The sequence below is a fragment of the Sycon ciliatum genome, chromosome 4, assembly GCF_964019385.1.
Source record: "Sycon ciliatum chromosome 4, ocSycCili1.1, whole genome shotgun sequence".
Lineage (NCBI taxonomy): Eukaryota > Metazoa > Porifera > Calcarea > Leucosolenida > Sycettidae > Sycon > Sycon ciliatum.
In genome coordinates this window covers 10812973-10832449 of record NC_088646.1, presented here as the reverse complement: position 1 = coordinate 10832449, position 19477 = coordinate 10812973, and the positions used below count along the sequence as shown (strand labels likewise).

Here is a 19477-nt window from a genome sequence, read left to right as displayed (position 1 = left end):
CGCACCCGCCTCATTATTTTATGCTACAGCGATGAGTGCACAACCGTGACAAGTGACAAAACAGCGAACAGCTCCCGGACCTAGAACTTTCAGATTCCATAGCGTTGCGAGCGAAGAGTCGTGCCCGTGGTTCAAAGAGCCTGCACTGTTCTCCAATTGAGAAGTCCGAAATATTCCAAGTTCGCACCAAAACATCACCATGTGGCAGGCTACTGGAGTCTAAGCGAATCTAATCGGTATGGAACAACATTTAGAGCACTCGCATCACTCTTCTCCATTTTGGCGACCCTGCTCTCCAGCGATCTGATAATTACATCAGCCTCGTCTGCAATAGCTGCTGCTTCTTCATCAGTCGGAAACTCAGTAGGCTAGCGTTCACTCTTGACCGGCCCGCGCGGCCATTTCTTCAGCTGAATATCGAGGTTCTCAGCCACAGACCGAACTCATGAAGGTCAGCCATGGCTGCATCCTCACTCTCACAAGGAGTTACAGGTCTTCGGGGTCGCTTGCACCACCTAGTAATATCAGTCGCCAAATCATTTGACTGACACTATTGGCAGTATTGCTTTCACGCACTCCTTTTGACCTAGCTGCACGCTATGACGTTGCAGAGGGTGTGGCGCGGCCGCATGACGTCATGGCGCAGCCCCCGAAACTCAGTTTTTCAAACGGAAATATCTCGAGAACGCTTTGTCGGAGACACGTGGGACCAACACCATTCGACTCTGCGCCCGAAACTCTACCGACCCTGAAATTTAAATTTTTCACCGGACTTCCCCTTTAAGGTGTGACCATTAGGCCAAGTAAAAAAAAAGCTAGATGATCGTCCCCGTCCGCCCCAGTTTTTGTCAGCGCCCCAAGAAATATTTTATTTTTTAAATCGTGAGTTTTACTATATGGACCACATACTACTAGTATATCACAACGTCAGTATCGATCTGCTGAAGAAAGAAAAAGAAAAAAAGAAAAAAAAAGAAAAAAAGAGAAAAAAAACCTTGATGTTGTTGTGTACACTGTGTGCATGAGAGAGTAAAAAGTAAAAAAATAAAAATAAAATCCTCCCGCCCTCCCCGATTTTTCCAAAAAAAAGGACGATCATCTAGTAATTTTTTTTACTCGGCCTTATACTGGGCTAATACCTAATAGTGACGTTTTCGCTCTCGGTTTCAGCCACACAAAACACACATGCACACACAAACATAGTTTACACCTCAATCCAGTCATGGTACTAGTCATACAGAGGATTCGTGACTGCGGGTAGCTGGTGGTCATTGGTGGACCACACGCAGCGCAAGGGTACGGAACCATGATACACTAGTGACATTGTGGTCATCAGATGTCACCAAGTAGTTACTACATCAAGACACGTATCACCACTTCCTCGACGATTCGTTACTAAGAGAAAGATAAATTCTATTGTGATGGGTCAGCAGGGCTGCTTGAGTGCTGACCAATTCACTACCCTCCGAACCTAGCCGCTCAGCTGTGAATTGATGTATACTTTGTAATCACAGTATCGCCCGGTGCCCATAGGTCGGGACCATCGCATTAATATTACCATATCGGTAAGCACCCTCGCTGCCAATCCTAGCCAGGGCCACCGCACCGGCTTATCAGCCGATAACTATCCCCCAGTGCCGACCAAGCGTTGTTCTCTGAGATACTGCGCGAGTCTAAGGTGATGCGTGAATCGTCATTGAATACCGTGTAGTACTAGTACTAGTACTGGGTGTGTGCTGAGATAACACGAGTCTTACTCTTAGAGTAGCTAGCTACATTGTACATGTACATGTACGTCGTGTTCATGTTGTTGGCTGGCTCGGCGAGACACACTTGTTTTGTTTCGGGCTTGGAAATTGTTCGATTGCGTGATGGTCTCAGGATTGCTTGCATCCGTGTGACGGAGCAATTCACACCCCAAACTCAGGCAAACTGTACACTGCAGCGCTGATCATCATTGGCTTGTTCTCACGATTGTCTACACGCGTACACGCATTACAGGTCCGCAAAGAGAGAAGGAATACTAAAGAATTGCAACGGCAGGTCTCGACGGTGCAAGTGCTCGAGTTTTTGTCTGAGGTTTACTCAGCTTGCAAAAATAAGACCTGGTGATTTCATATCCCCGGCCACCATAATCATGTGGACAACAAGGACATGCACGGTCCAGACTGTGCAGGCTGTACATACACTACTCACGTCAACAACTTCAGTCATGCTCGCACCACCTTGGCACCTAGGCAACATCATCATCGTGGTTCACCAAAAGGCAAAACCAGTCTAGGTCAAATGCCGACTACTATAACATTGTTCACCACGAGACGGGTACGTACAGCCCTATGCCTAGGCTATGGTCCTATAGCATCAACCAGCAAAGACTTGGGACAAATCCACTTGACCTCTCCTTTCCGGGCGTGCAGGTGGAACAGCTTGGTAAACACACAATAATCAACAGCCTCCGGGATGTTCAGCCTACAGGCTACACCTGCCCGTGACAAATACAGTTTGTTGGGACCAGGTAGGGTGCATTGCGGTCACACAGCGATACTTGCACTCAGTTCTAGTTACAGACGAGTGCCCGCAGTGCAACAAACACGTATTGAGCTTCTGATACAGACCCACCGATGTGCCGATATGTATCTAAGCCTCCCCAAAATGTTTTCCCGGCAGATTCTCCCTCTCCATGTCATGTTTCTGAGCGTAATATTTACATATCTCAGGCGGAGAGCTTGGTGGGGGAACCGGACGCTCTTCCTGAAGCGATCGCAGGTTTTCACGCCGCTGGTCATCATCTCAAGGGAAAGTTTGATTACTTCTCCCGCAGCAGCGCTAAATTACCTGTACTGCTTGAAGTTCAAAAGAACAGCTCGCCGGGAAGCATGAATAACATACTGAATTCCCTTGTCCAAAGACACACTCAAGCACTTCCACGCACTTGCTAGAATTTCCGCCGGAACCTCAGCAGTTTACGAAAGGCACTCCAGCTAGCGACAGTGGTAGCGAGATGATGAAGGAAGATGATCAGAAGGAAAGATGTGATATGTGCAAGCCTGCTCAAATGCACGCGCCCGCATGTGTGTGAGTGCGTGTGTGTTTGTGCGTGTGCGAATGTACGTATGTTGGCTTTGGAAGACGATGGACACACGATGGGTCTATTCTTCTCATGGCGTATAAAAGGGCGGACGTCTTCATCACTTTCTTCATCTTCTGACTGCTCTTGATCAACAAGTGTCCACTTCCTTGTGTTTATAAAGAAAGACGCTTGTTTTCAATCTCCTCCAACCTTCACCATGGAATCTCCCCGCAAAGTGCTATGTTTCCTCTTCATTGGTCTGGCTGTGATTGCAGCCATCCATGCACGCAGCATTGAGGTGCGCTCCAGTTCGGATGATTCATCAGACTCCGACTCCGACTCCGCCTCTGGATGCCGCCGGCGCCGCAGCAGCGAGGACGACTCGAGCAGTGACGACTCCGACTCATCCGACTCATCCGACTCATCGGATGAATGTGCGCCGGCTGCCCAGGCCAGGGAGACACAAGCTCCTGCCGTGACGGCCGCAGCCACAGAAGCGATGGAGCCCACTACTCAAGCAGCAACCGAGGCACCCGCCACGGAGGTGGCCACCGAGGCTGCCACGACTGCCGCTCCTGACTCCGTCACCAATGACGAGATCAGCGACACAGTCACCTCAGAGGACAAGGATGCAATCTAACCAGGTATAACGTGTTATCCAACACTGTGCTCTCTCACTGCCCGTGACTAGACTGTTGAGGGTTGATAGTGTGACCCATTCCCTACCTGCTCGGTGTCGATAATCCTATACAGGATAGTACTGAATACTTTACTTGAGCTCTTACTGTAATGTGTATGCGCTGAGCCTGAGGATTGAACTCAGAACCAATCAGACATGCCCAATCTCCCATAGTAATGTATTACACAAGTTGCATAATGATAATAGTATTCCATGACTCACTCGCCACATTCATCACCAGTGTAATTGCTTCTTCTTCTTTTTTTTTAGCTTATCTGAGAGTTAAGGTGTGAGTTAGGCACCCACACTATCGCATAGACAATGCTGCACTTAGCTGTAGTAAGTTAGTCTCAGTATGAAGATTGATGCAGGCGTGAGGATAGGTTTCTCCTCCTCCATTCCAATATAATAAACGGCAGTTTAGGATAGTGTCCGTAGCGCTAGGGTTTACACACTCTGTAAGTAATCATGCTCACCCCTCACCGCTCACCCCTCCAGCTCCGGAGCTCCCCTCCTAATAGTTGCCACAGTGCATTATAAGTATCATTAAGTTTTATTTTGGATTAAAGTGTAGAATCCTGATCATATGATAAGATATCGCCCCGCATAACGTAATCTTACTTTCTTATACTGCTAGTACTAACATTACCACCATAACATAATATTCTAAGTCTTGATTGTGTAGTAATGTACCCAGTCGACTCCTAATCACACCATAAATAATACATTCCTGATCATTGAGTACCTAGTTAAATGAGAAATCATCAGCCAAGAACTCCCTGTGTGAATATTCGTGCGAGGATGCGGTGCGTCGTGTGCGAGTCTGGTGTGACTGTGAGTCGTGTGTGACTCACTTCGAGTGTGAGTCATGTGTGAGTCTTGTGTGAGTCTGGTGTGAGTGTGTGATGAGTCTTGACTATTGTGTGAGTGTTTGGTGTTAGCACCGTGGGAACATGGACGGATATCCGGATAGTCTACCAGTGCCAAGAGTGACTACATAATGCAGTGGTAATAGTGATTTTATAATAGCTATAAAGAGAACAAATTCTGCTGTCATCGCCACACTACAACAAAGTCATGAAGGTTTACCAAAATCGATTTTCTTGTCACAATCATCAGTGGAAAGCCGTGACTGAAGAATAACCATGCCAAATAACCATGCCAAATCAATAATTCTATTGTCTCACCTTCCCTCGTTCTATTTTTAGCACTTTGTTTTGTTCTCGTAACACATTATTGAATGTATATAAATTATTGATTTGGCATGGTTATTCTTCAGTCACGGCTTTCCACTGATGATTGTGACAAGAAAATCGATTTTGGTAAACCTTCATGACTTTGTTGTAGTGTGGCGATGACAGCAGAATTTGTTCTCTTTATAGCTATTATAAAATTGTTGTCTCCGCGTCGATTATTTACGTAATAGTGATTCCACTCCAATGTTCGTCGTCGATCTGACACACAAGCAGGAGACCGTTCCCCTGAACTGTTCAGTTATATGACATGTTCGATACTCTGCTGAACTTGAACAGCGAGTCTAGGTTGAAACCAGATGAGATGCGTGCAGTTTCGGACTGTTGCAGGTAAGCTTCGGTGCAGATCGCATATCGCCTGTCAGCTCTCGAAGTATTTCCCTTGTTTGCATCCGTGGCAAGTAAAAAAGCCGCAACCCGCTAGGGAGCCGGGCCTCCCATGCCCAGAACAGGGTGTACCAGATCTAAGTGTATGATGGTTTAGATCCTCCTCTATTATTTCTTTAGGGTAAAGGAGGACTCGTACAGCCTCCGGAGTTCATTGCTTGACTCAACCATTACAGTCATGTTACTCATGTAGCAACAATGCGTGAGCCACCCTTCATTTCTAGCGCTAGCGGATGATTGCAGCCGAGAGCATAGCATGGTGGTCAGCTGACCAGGATAGCCAAGTACATACCGTAGATCTACGTGACTACAGCTGATCTGGCCTGCCTCGACCTCAGTCCACCTCCAAAACAAATCTCTGTTTGAAAGTGTTTGAAAGTCATTGATTTTTACGCCCTGTCGATTTGCCACTTCTATTACTGGTGGCTGGGTAGCGAGGAGGTACGGGTTGTTCCCTATTCCTCTGGATGCCCGGATGACGATGGCGATTAGGAGGGGGTTCGTCCTCGGACTGCCGGTGGTCGCGACTCAGACTTTACTGGTGGCTGTGATAAGCTTGGTGTCCCTGTCGACGCACGTTGTGAGCGGTGACGACACACAAGTGGTGGCGAAAACGGTCTACGGCGAGGTAGGCAGGCTGCATACGAGTGTGAATGTGATCTGTTTGCGTGTGTCTTGACTGTGAGCAGTTCGACTGCGGCAGGCGTGATATTGAAGTTGGATATCATACAGTACTTCACTGTGGTCTGGTCTACTTCCTCTGGCACATAACGAGGCAGCACTAGCCGTATTCCCCCAGGCCAAGACCAGCCAATGTTTCAAGTCCATGCCATGACAAATCCAGTCAAAAAGGGGGAAATAGCAAGGATGAATTTCAAGCTCAAGGGTTCTTGATCTCCCCGCACCGCAGTGGAGCATGAACCCTTGCAACCCCTCAATATGTGCTGGACACAGTGCTTGTGGTGTTACCCCCCCCCCCCCCCCCCCACACACACACACAAGCACCCCCCCCCCTGCCAGATGGGGGTTAGAGGAAGTATTCAAGTACAATCAAGTAGAGTGCAACCTTTGCTGAGATTTTCAGACTTGGCCCGGTATAATCTGACATTGGACAGCAGGGAATGGAGTAGAAACATACGTACTGTACTACTCCATGTAATACTTAGTAAAAAAATTAAAGGGGAAGTTAAGGCAAAAATCAAAATTTCACCAGTTGTAGTCTTCGGGGTGCTGAGTCGAATGGTCGTGGTCCGAGGAAGCTGAGACGCTCCCTTCCTACTTGAATCCCAATCGAACTCGCGCACTTCCACCGAAACTGGGTGACTGCGCCCTACTAGATGGGGATTTGTATGCAAAATGTCACTAAAAGCGCCATTTCGTTCTTATAAAAGCACGGATGACCGCGATTGGCCCATATGTTGTAGTCTTTTGGACGCTGAGTCGATTGGTTTTGGTCCGAAAAGGCTGCGATGCAGCGTTCCTCCTTTATTCCCAATCGAACATGGTTGAACAAGCGGTCACGTGCTCCTGCGTACACCAGTCACCTGGTCACCGTGCCTACAGGGTACAACTTACTAGCCTGTTTGACCTTTTTTAGGTGCAGTCCTGTCACTCGAGTTGAACCTTGGTGTGAAAGTTGTCGCCTGCTGGCGTGGTGACCAGGTGATTTGGGCACCCAGGAGCACGTGACCGCTTGTTCAACCATGTTCGATTGGGAATAAAGGAGGAACGCTGCATCGCAGCCTTTTCGGACCAAAACCATTCGACTCAGCGTCCAAAAAACTACAACATATGGGCCAATCGCGGTCATCCGTGCTTTTATAAGAACGAAATGGCGCTTTTAGTGACATTTTGCATACAAATCCCCATCTAGTAGGGCGCAGTCACCCAGTTTCGGTGGAAGTGCGCGAGTTCGATTGGGATTCAAGTAGGAAGGGAGCGTCTCAGCTTCCTCGGACCACGACCATTCGACTCAGCACCCCGAAGACTACAACTGGTGAAATTTTAATTTTTGCCTTAACTTCCCCTTTAATGTATGTGTGTATGTACATGTATGTGTGTATGTGTGTATGTACATGTATGTGTGTATATGCATACATGTAGCCTAAGGACTTTAGACAACTGTCTATGTGTGTATGTGTCTATGTGTGTATGTGCGTGTTCTGTACATGTATGCCGCGTATATGTCCTGTAGATCCTGGGAAGCAACACAGGGTCATGTAAGGTAAGTACAGTGGACCATGGTGTACAGTCCATGTGTAGTTACCCTGATTACTCTCATTGCACCATTGTAGCAAGAAGGAGTAACGAGTGTGTGAGATCACCGGTAGCCAAATCGGTAGGGGACTGCCTCGGAAAGACAGGGGTGCTGGATTCAAATCCCGCTCAAGGCTTCTTCTTTTACAACACAATATAGCTGTCATTACGACTATGCTGAGGTGCCCACTCTTCCTATTATGTAGGATATCTCCTGATTCTGTTGACGCTTTTGAAAAACCTCCGTACTCAGCACAGATCTTGCAGCAGCATACTAACCATGCATGTACAGCGGAGCGGAGCACTTGTTGATGTGACTGGTACTTTTACTATGCACAGACAGACTTGCTTACATAGCATGCCCATTTTTCAAGTTACTCTTCCATGGTCAGACGACCTCCCCTGTGTGTGTGTGTGTGTGTGTGTGTGTGTGCACGTGTGTGTGCACGTGTGTGTATGTGTGTGTGTGCATGCATGTTCAGGTGTTTCGAGGTGTTCCATACGCCAGATCACCAGACGGAGAGCGACGCTTCAAACCACCTGGGTGAGGCTAGACCTATAGTCCATAGTCACAGTGTAAACTTGTTTCCAGCCGTTGCTGCACAGGCCCGCTGGAACTGGCCCGGTTGGTCAGGTTATCACCGGACCAACCGGACTGGTCACCAATACGTGTTCCTACTGTCCAGGGCATGTGTACCCACCATATCACACACAAACTGTATAAAAGGCTAGGATACTACCGGACCAGTCAAAAACTGCTTCCGGCGATTCTGCTGTAGTTAGTCCGGGTCCCTAACTCTGTATTCCTAGTCTGCGGTTAATAGGGGCTTCGGCACTTGCCGTTTCAGTGGGTGTGAGGCGTATCCTGCAACCTTACGGTTAGGTGCTGCATCTGGCGCTGGGTTATTCCGGTTTTTAGTGGCTATTGTTAGTTCCTTCAAGAAAGGATATCAAAATTTCCTTTTCTCTAATCTAGATACTTCGAAAACCAGTCAAGAGTGACTCATGATTGAACACAGGTTGTAGTGGATAGGTCATAGTAATGTCAACATGATAATTATTACTATCATGGTGCCGAGTGATATTATGTCTACTTTCGTTGATTTCATAGTGTTAGTGAATGACGTGGTTTCAATGTGTTCTGTGCAATATTGTACAATGTTATGTAGGCCACCGTTAGCATGGGGACCAAGTCTCATCCTGCACACATTGAAAGATGGTCCAGGATGTCCACAGGCGGTGAGCTTCAACCTTCAGTATTATGTAACGTTACATCAACTTACATGCACAACGAGGAACATTCACCCCGTATGGGATAGTTGTGTGCAGAAACAGGGATGGAGGGGGGGGGGGGGGGTACTGGCAGGAAAAAGTACCAGCAATGAAAATTGGTATGGTCCATACCATAGTGACTCATGGTAGCATCTCCAACGACCCTGAAGTGGCGAGTCACTGACTATGGAAGTGTGATGACGATGGTATGTGTTTATCTGTGCTCCACATTGGCATGCTGTGTGTCCAGAACTGCTCACAGCACATCCCTGCACTCGGCTGCCCGCCAAAGACCAGCGAGAACTGTCTGTTTCTGAACATCTTTGTGCCGGTGGCCAAGCCGCGGAGCTCAGTAAGTAGAGCTATGTAGTGCATGCATGCTTGATGCATAGAGTCATGCAGGGTTTGGGATGCTGGGTATAGACTACTGTACAATACTGCAAATATACAAAATTTCGGCATTTCACGATTTTCGACATTTCGGCAGCGATTCATTTCGGTAATTTCATCGTTTTAATTCCGGCGTTTTGGATCGGTGCCGAATAGCCAAAATTGAACAGCTGCTGAAATTTTGTATGTTTATAGTAGTGTGAATATGTGCATCCTAACAGCAGATGGAAAACAAAACACTTGAAACAATAGTAAGCTTGTGATTACATTGTAGATCAAGTTCAGTGTCGGCGGCAGTGCCCTCCATGCTTTGTAACACCAGTAGTGTTTTATAAGCACAAGACCAACGACTATAGCCTGTACATGCTAAAGTCGCTAATGTTAAAGTCGCTAATGTTAAAGTCGCGCATGCACGCAAGACAATGAACACTTTGTGGAAAGACACCGGGAGACAGTATGTGCTGTGTAACTACATGTACATGTATTCCTAGAACCGTGTAGTCCCCGTGATCTCATTATCAGTACAGTCAGAGTGACTGATAGCGGCTAACACAGCCCAACACAGTATGCTACATTATCACTTTCCTATGTGTTTTCTGCTTACAGGCAGGTCATCCAGTCATGTTCTGGATCCACGGTGGAAACTTCAGAAGAGTAAGGCAATAGGATGAAGTGCAACTGACTTAGTACATGCACACATAGATCATAAGCAATGCTAAGTTAGTTCATGCCATGTCATTTTGTATTGTTTGTGAGTATTGTTTACACATGACAATGTATAGAGATTGTGTAGCTCACTGAGCACCTTAGTCTGCTTGTGTCCGTTTTGTTTGCAGGGCTTTGGCGGAGGTCCGCTATATGACGGGCAACACATCGCCAACTCCTCCAATGTCATTGTGGTGTCCATCAACTATCGACTTGGCGCTCTTGGCTTCTTGACGTCAAGCTCTGGTGGCCTCCGGGGAAACTTTGGTCTCATGGTAAGCTGAATGGAGCTGTGTAGAGGGTTGCTTATCGTGTGAAGTCTATATACGTGATTGATGCTATGCCAGATGGTGGAGACCACTCACTGCTCAGTAGTAGTGTGAGACTGCTGCACTGACTGCCTTACTGCCCGGGTTGGTGCATGTCAGTGAACTGTTATTCACAAGCAATGTGGGAAGTCGTCCTCACAGATAATGATGACGTCTTCCTCCTCTAAGTAATTTAGCTACTAGTGTTGGGCTGTTAGCCCATACAGGTCCACGTCAGTCCCCGGTTTTCCCCGGGTACAGTAGCAGTTTTTGCCTAGGCGGCGCAGTATACTTGTAGTCACACATAATGAACACAAATACTGGGCTGAATATTGTGACTGACGTGAACATAAGTTTCAGGTGCTGCCCTATGATCACTCAGCTGCAATCATGCAACCGTTCCAACATCTGTAAGAAAGTCCCCCCCCCCCCCCCTCTCCCCTTTCCGGGTATTGATCGCTGTAGATGTACATGCATGAGCAGCGACAGTCACTCATGGATGTGTAGACTTCAGTACACGTATCTATGTATGCTGACTGTGTACACGACTGACTGTACGCCGGTGGCTTCCACTCGTCCTTCCAGGATCAACGCAAGGCAATGGAGTGGGTGAAGGAAAACATTGCCTTCTTTGACGGTGATCCGAATTCGGTGACATTGTTCGGCCAGAGTGCCGGGGCCATGTCGGTAGCCACTCATCTAGCATCCGCCAGGTCAGCAGGTCTCTTTCACAAGGCCATCCTGGAGAGCGAGCCCTTTGGCATATACATGAGAAGCAAGGAAGATGCGGAGAGGATGGCTGCGATCTTCTTCAAGACGCTTGGTAAGATGTGTACAGTCAGACCTCGCTTATCCGGTCCTCTTTTATCCGGATCCCTCGCCATCCGGAAGAAAATCGTTGGTTACCGATTTACAGCATATGGCATGCATACATACAGTATGTGTGTTCAGTTATCCGGTTCCCTCGCCTATCCGGATATTTTTGTGGAAAACGGATGTGTGCGGTAAATTAAGCGAGGTCTGACTGTACAGTCATAGCCTGTGTACAATAGATGAGAGGGTAGTCTTGTACATTCACATGTTACTCTGATCCATACAGAGAGCACACATGGCTATTTGAAGGCAGAATAATGTACATGTGTTGCCAGTAACAGCACATGGTCACATGGTCACATGGTCCCATCGTCCCAACATACCTCATCGTTACAACATCATGTCTATATACGGCATCAAATGACCCAGCACGTACCGTGCATCCATGTGTACATGTATCTCCTCTTGGGTCACATTACAGCTGTAACGCACCGTAGGCTATGAGAAGAGGAATGCATCACACGTTCGAACGAGAGCATAGTCTCTATCTTGGCCTGGCTAATTGTAACTGTTCTTGACTTGTCCCCGATTTGTTCTGACAGGCTGTGCTGCTGATGACCCACAGTGCTGGCAGTACAAGGTACATGTGCATGCATGATGATTACATTTTGTACTTGACCTGCTCTTTGCTACAACTTGCTGGGAACACAAATTCCTGTTTCACTACCCAGCTAACTACACACCACTGTGACTCTTTGCTCAGTGTGTGCTGGCGAAAGTCAGTCAATCTTGGCATAATTCACATTTCAGACAAAATGAATAATTCTTGCACTCATAATTTGTGGCATTTGTGGCAGCCTACCAACAAAAAAGATGATTTTTTCAGTATATTGACTCCTTTGTACCTCAACGTAGATTCAACAGTATTTAACACCTTTTTGACTTTCAGCATCATAGTCTAGATATACAAGATTGAGTGTTGCACTTCCCTCGAATTAGACGAGCACTCCTTCTGATTAGTGTCAGTCATCTGCCCTCGTGCAAAGCTCGCTGTGTTTCTCGCAGTTAGAACATTCTGACTTTGATGCTTTTGAGACTTGCGGTTAAAGAATGCTCTTTTTGTTCACAAGACTTCATTGCAATCGGTTTGGCCAGTCACCCCGAGCTCCGCTGATGACACCTAACAAGGCTGGAACAGCTAGCTGTCCAGGAATTGAGTAGTCCAGGTGTATGGAGTTCTGTTGACTCAATTCTTGCCTAAGGGGTCGTCTGTAATTTTCGAAAAATATAAAAATCCGTCCTTGTGCAAAATTTTCTCTGACCCACCCCCCCCCACCCCCCATTTTTCCCTACTATTTTTTGATTTTTTTCAGTCAGCCGACACCTATTATTCAGCCGTACATGACTACAAGTGTAGACTACGAGTACTGGTACAGTCTGAGACTGCATGCAGCTCATCGCGACACTGACCGCAAGGTACAACAGTACACGCACCGGGTACGGATAGTACACTGCACATCCAAAGGAGTGCAGCGTTTGCAACAATCGATCCTACACTACCTGGTATACTGCATATGTACACACAAAAAATCAAAAAATCAAATTCCGCCAGCGCTCTTGACCACCCACCCCCTTTTTGCATGAGGACGGATTTTTATATTTTTCGAAAATTACGGACGACCCCTTATCTGCTATATGACTGTAACAATGTCGTATTTGACAAACGGAAAGGTACAATTGGCCATGATCTTCTCTTCATCTTCTCTCCTTTATGCAGCCTACTCGTTTCATCATGGAAGCGCAAGCTGAAGCCTCCAAGCACTTAGTGGACCTGACAAAGTGAGCAAGTATGAATTTCCCCCACAGTTGCAGTGCTTGTAGAAACTTGATTCAATTCTGAACTCATCTGTGCGGAGATATTTTCCATTGTACATGTGTACCGTCCTAATGTACTCTTACATCTACACCTGTACTGTCATTTCGCAGCTTGCTGGAGATCTTCATCCCATGGACCCCAACAATTGATGGAGATGAGGTATGCTGGCACTATTGCTATCTTAGCACACCTGTGTGATCAGGCAAGCCGCAACTGTTCAACCCTTCCCTAGGTACTAACAGTAGAATAGGAAACAGGCTAGGCTATGTACGCCAGTCACAAAGATATTGGCACAGGAGCATTTTTGTAAAAAAATCAGACCAAAACTAAGCTTTTCTAACCTTAGCAGAGTCTCAATTACAAATACGGTTTTGGCGATTGAGCCTTATTGGTCAGGAATCAAGATAATATTTGCAATACCAGTATGCACCACGGTGGAAGGTTCCCTGGAGAATTGGCAAGACCTATACTGGTATTTGTCATGGTTCGTGTTTGTTGCAATGGCTAGCTTCATTGTTGTGTGCTGTTTTGCTCTGGTATGCCGCTAGGTGGTGGAGGAGCCGCTGTTTTCGTTCCAGAAAGGCAACATTGCTGATATACCAATAATCATTGTAAGGTCCCAGAGGCTTTGAGTGGCACGGAGTTCGTGGAAGAATCCTGCTGATTCCTTGTATTGTCATGTCTTCAAAGTCTTGTAGTATTTTCTTGGTATGAAAGCCTCGACCTAAATGCGGATCGGTGAAGCCTTAAATGTGACATTGGTGTGTCTGTAGTAGGGGATGTGCATCCTTTCCCCAGTTTGTCTAGTTTGTTGCTTCACTGTATTTTCACTGTATTTTCACTGTATTTTCAATGTTCTCCTATGTACTACAGGGTACAGTGAGTGAGGAGTGCGTCATGTACATATATGGTGTGTCACCTGTCAAGAAAATTCCAGTAAGACATGCAGTTATTGTTAGCCACGGGCAATTCACCTGCAGTGCTGCTCGCTGGCAAAATTGTGTTCTCTCCTTTTTGCTCTCCCCCCCCCCCCCCCTCTCTCTCTCCTTTCTCCTATCTTGTGTGAAAGCCAGGCTATGTGGCAGACTGAACCCTGGCCTAGTAGTGCTTGGTATGAAACCGTTGCTGTCCCCCCACCATGGCTGTCCCCCCACCATGGCTGTCCTCGCCATCTGCAGAGACATCATGCGGCACCAGTCAGTTTTACAAATGCTGTGCCTAAATTCTGTGTGTATTTCAATGCCATGCATGGTCAAGTGACTATTTCGCTTTGCCATGTGGCTGACCATGCCCGCTGTGCTGTTGCTTTGCTCCTTGTGTGGCGTAGAAAGCCGAGTACAACCTAGCAATGGATGTGAAGTTTGGTAGACATGCCAGTGATGTTCAGAAGATGTATGTCTACAAGGACACGGGCAGTGGAGACACAAGAGATCACATTGCGGTAAGTCTTTCACACACCTCACACCGGCAGTGCAACCATGCACTGGATCGAGCGATATCTTAAACACTACCAAGTACATTTTAGAAACAATGCCGGAATCCCTCAATTACAGACATCAGAGATCACCGACCCACATACATGTCTGGTGTAGAGGATTGTATCATATTGAGAGTACATCATGAGCAGTTTGATTGAGAGTATTTGGGGCTGCAGGCCGACAATACAATTATGTGTCCTGAATGCAGGTGTGTCCAATTGTTGAGAAGTGTCGCCTAAGGGAGGCTCTTCTGTACACACTGCAGCATGGTCCGGCTCAGTTGTTGTACCGGCCTCCAATGCTTGTAAATATGTGTCTAGTTTGCAGTTCTGTCTGCTCGGCACATATGTGTGGTCTAGGATCTAGATGATAAATGCATATCTATCCCATGGAAGCCTCAGTATAGGAATACACAATTTGCATTGGAAAGAAATGAACAATGCTCCTGCAGCTTGGGAAGTCTACAAGTTGTAAACACAGTTTCAAATACCAAAGGCCTTCTTTGTCTGCCTTTGCACTTGAAACTGTGACTCCCAGGTACTTGTGCTGCTGAGCGAATCCTTGCTGAGACAATATGAACCTCATGCAGTTGTCAAATGTAGTGGTGATCACTTCTCATTGGTTGTGCCAAACATTCAACTCTTTTCTCTCACCACTGACCAATACAGATAGTGTTTGAAACTACACATGCAATGTGTTGTGATTCTTCACTGGCGCCGCATCATGATTCAGGTTCTGGGTACTGACTACGTGTTCCGGTGTCCGACGCGCAACACTACACGGTCGGTGGTGAGCTCACCGGAACGCTCGCAGCCGGTCTACCGCTACATCTTCAATCACAGCATGTCGTTTGACGGCTGGGGTCCGGTGCTGTCCTACTGCATGCACCGTGTCTGTAAGTCACTAGTAGCCATGTGATTGTCTCCTCCATCACTCCCCCGCATTCGACATGTGCACCTTTGTTTAGTCATTAGACTAGTAACTGGGGTTAGCAAGAGGACAGATGGCATTTGCCTGAAGAGAGCACGATTGGAGGATAGCCGTGTGCCTGTGCCTGCGGGGACAGCACTTGCACTTACTACCAGCGTGTAGGCCGACTGGATTCATGGCGGCATGGTTGGGAGCCAGGTAATGTTACTGCGGCCTATTGGTGATATGCAACAATCAATGTGCCGGTTGCTGACAGTGCAGGGCTGGCAGCAGGCATGTTGAGTCCAGATAGCTTGGATGCACATTGCGGAGTACAGCACCCTAGCTAGACCCTACATGCATAGTGTCAGCCCACGCTGAGTAGCAAGATAGTGACTGCTCTGGTGACGAAATTGGGGAACTGATTGCCTTGGTTCCGGGCATCATCATGCGGCCACGAACCATGCATTAAGACATCCACAGTGACAGGCGTATGTCCACCATGTATAGCCACAATGATGTTGTTACTGCGCCTGGACTTCATTCTACTCAGCTAATACAGCACTTCCATCAAAGTTTTACCTCGAGTACATCTTGGTTCACATATTTCTACTTTGTTTGAGTGGATACAACGGTATCCCCATTGTATGTAGCATGGCTGGTGTCGTGACTAGAGTAAGTTAAGGCCACCGGGGGCTGTACTATAATTGCCTGGGGATGTGAAGATGTACACTGATAGTCAACAAGTGATGTTAGCCGATGATGACTGTGATCACACCTACTTGTGATTATCAGCCTGTTGGGAAACTAGCCTTGTTTGTTGGTATTTCTTTTGCTGTTGCAACCGCTCTTCTAGGCCATGGCTCTGAACTTGTCTTCATCTTTCAACCAAACATCTCCTCCATCGGCCAGCACTACACCCCAGAGGAGCTAGTCATGTCCAACAAACTAATTCAGCTGTGGACCAACTTTGCACACACAGGCAACCCAAACTCACCTCATACTGTTCCAGTAAGTTATGAGCATCTATCTCATGATTTTTAAATTTAAAAAAAACCGATAGACCTACTTGTTCACAGGCTGGACAGGTCAACAACTGCCCATCTATTTCTGCGGTCCGCGCAACTGTTGCCGCGGCAAAAGGATGACAGTGGATGGCTGTGCCGCATGGTGCCCTGTTGCAGAGGATATCTCTGACACGTTGCGGCAATGGTATACCCGATTGTCTTGTTCTGGGGGCGTCGGAACCAGTGCGGCAGGTGCGGCCATAGCCGCACCAATAATCTTATCCTGTGATTTCTGGAGCAATGAAATATGGGCTATTTGGTCCCAAGTTTCCTACTACTATGATTTTCACCCGCCTTTTCAGGGTCGTACCTGTAGAATACCTTCCGACTCCCCTGTGTCCACACTGTAGAAACTCGCAAACTCATGCTCCATTATCATTGTGACGCTAGTGTTCCACGGAGAAGGCTGGACATAGTACTTTTGGAAGTGGGACATTACCTGGCAGCATTGCTCTTTCCTCTTCAGGAACCTCATCTCTGGCTTACCTGCCATCATACATGTATGTATGAAAACTTACCGGCGAGATCTTGGTAAGATGGCTGCCTTCCTGCTTGGTGTTGTTGCCATGGTTACTTGGACTGTGTCCTGCTGCAGGACTTCATTTGGCAAGAGTATCACTCGGTGTCCAAGGACAATGGCTGGATGGGGACTATCAATATCACGGCCAACGCATTCACGGTGAGCACCTTGCGCAGTGCAGCATGGCTGCTGTTGCTTGTACCACGCATCACATGACATGGGCGCTGCATGTGACATGGGTGGGGCTCATGTAGACGATCGTAACAGCGAGACTCGCCTAGTTTCGATGACCGCCCAGGAAACTGGTTGGTCAATCCTGGTCTGTGACTGCTGGTGGTCTCTGAAATGAAACCATGGTGCACTGGTGAATAGTGGTTGCTAATAAGACTGAGCTAGGTGATCACTTGGCCAAGGTTTCACCAGTACATGTACAACATCAATTGTGTACATGTGTACCGGTATGTGTATACAATCGATTCCTGACGTAATGCACACCATTGTGCAGGAGAATTTGCTCTTTGTAGCCGAAGTTCATTATAACAGAAATGCACTCACACCATACAAGCAGCAAGTCATGACTGACAAGTGGCCCATGACAGTATGAGTGCACTTGGCTTACATGCGGTTCTACAAAATTTGGTTCGTTATAAACGAAAACTGAGTGTTGGCCAGTGTTGCCACAATACAAGTTGCTATAATGAAGCTGCGTGAAGCGTCGTTCCGAATTTATAAACGAAAACTGTTCGTTTATAGGGTCAATTTTGTATGGGTTCAAACAAGGACAAGGACAATGGCTCGCTATATCACGAAATTCGCTATATGCGAGTTCCGGTTACAAGTGAAGTCGACTGTATGTGTGTGTGTGTGTGTGTGTGTGTCACGGTGTGTGTGTTTGTGTGTGTGTGCGTGTTTGTGTGTGTGTGTGTGTGTGTGTGTGTGTGCGTGTGTGTGTGTGTGTGCGTGTGCGTGTGTGTGCGTGTGCGTGTATGTGTGTGCGTGCGTGTGTGCATGTGTGTGTTTGTGTGTGTGTGTGTGTGTGTGTGTGTGTGTGTGTGTTTGTGTGTGTGTGTGTGTGTGTGTGTGTGTGTGTGTGTGTGTGTGTGTGTGTGTGTGTGTGTGTGTGTGTGTGTGTGGATGTTTGTGTATGGGAATACTTGCCTGTCTGCGTATGTGTTGGACAGGAGTTCCTGGATGTTGACTACGAGTCTGAGCGGTGCGACTTTTGGGACCAATACGGCTATCGGGACTAGGCACATCTGGCACCTCAGTTTTTTTGTTACCTCTCAACCCCTGTGAATTTCGTAGTCTGACATGTTTTGCAAAATTTGCTATGATTTTGGTTTTTTACAAAGAGCTCAAGGCAAACAGATCAACCAGTCTTAAAATCAACTGAATACCCGCTAATACGTGCTTTAATACATAACAAAATAATCATGTTGTTGGTTACTTATTGTTAGAATACATGTCAAGACTTCGGAATATTTTCTTTTTTAATCTAATGTAGCACTATGTCAATAACTGTGCAATGATGCAGTCATTACTCAGATGTAAAAAGAAGACCAGCCGTATCGGTCACTATTTTTTTTAAATTAAACATCGATGCAAATTTACCTGTGGATGGCAAGAGATACAAATGTACATTCCATGCTTATTTATTCTCTACTAGTAGTTCTTTTGTCTTGGCCTTTGCCGTTTCTCTACGGCTACTAAATTTCACTTTGAAGTGTCATACAACTTCTTTATCTCAGTCTGGAGAAAGCAATACAAATGAAAGTGTGGCTAGCATTGTCGGGCTTTAAAATGATGTTCTGTACAGGGATGCAGCACAGGTATCACAGGATAGTTGATCCCCACCCCACCCCCAACCATTCCAAGTCTTCACGGCTCCTCACGTGTCTATAGTGCATGTGATGCTGCAGCAACAAATCACTATTGCTAGGGATTGCTTTAGGGTCCAATTTTTTCGTTATTTGAAGAAACGTTATCTCGAACCAGGTTCGAGATGTCTGTGTATAGATTCGCATGCATCGATGAATGTTCTGGGTGGCCAGGTAGCCATCGTTAAACTTTCTGCACGTTATCATGCCCAAATTACAAAAACGTTAAACTTTTTAGTCGTTTAACATTCCGGTTTTACAGTACGTACTGCAGTCTATGCACAGTTGAGTTATCGTGTATATATCCGTATGATGTGATTGGTGAAATCCTAGCCTGGTCGTTCTTCGGAGCTCCTTTCTTCAGCGCCCGACAGTACTGTACTGGCACACATTGTTACCATGGTTACCGGTATGTGCCAACATGCAACCAACACCAGGACTGCACTGTTTCCCCACACCAATAAACAAGTCATGAGGTGCACTCATCTTGGACAGCCCATTATCAACGGTCACGACTCATGATAACCAAGCTCAGTACAAGTAGGTGTACAATTTGGATTGCGCAGTTCAACACCAAGTTTCAAGGATTGCACCTGAAGATGGGGCAATAGCTCCAA

At 46.8% G+C, this 19477-nt stretch overlaps 1 protein-coding gene across 1 annotated transcript; it reads left to right on the top strand.

The window, feature by feature from the left end:
* The first annotated feature begins 5599 nt into the window (after positions 1–5599).
* Positions 5600–18768, top strand: LOC135814441 (crystal protein-like). The gene is made up of 18 exons (XM_065327565.1): positions 5600–6017; positions 7584–7613; positions 8128–8189; positions 8815–8884; positions 9168–9269; positions 9914–9961; positions 10144–10287; positions 10906–11143; positions 11736–11773; positions 12911–12972; positions 13120–13168; positions 13558–13620; positions 13883–13945; positions 14337–14450; positions 15220–15382; positions 16253–16407; positions 17059–17142; positions 18165–18768. The coding sequence occupies exons 1-18, from the start codon at positions 5865–5867 to the stop codon at positions 18231–18233; spliced, it is 1707 nt and encodes a 568-aa protein (XP_065183637.1). The 5' UTR covers positions 5600–5864; the 3' UTR covers positions 18234–18768.
* Positions 18769–19477: the final 709 nt, after the last annotated feature.

Coding starts and splice junctions, on each gene's coding strand:
- LOC135814441 (XM_065327565.1), top strand. CDS start 5,865: ATGACGATGGCGATTAGGAGGGGGTTCGTCCTCGGACTGCCGGTGGTC. Junction 8,885..9,167: donor GTCCAGGATGTCCACAGGCG/GTGAGCTTCAAC, acceptor CTGTGTGTCCAG/AACTGCTCACAGCACATCCC. Junction 13,169..13,557: donor CAACAATTGATGGAGATGAG/GTATGCTGGCAC, acceptor GTATGCCGCTAG/GTGGTGGAGGAGCCGCTGTT.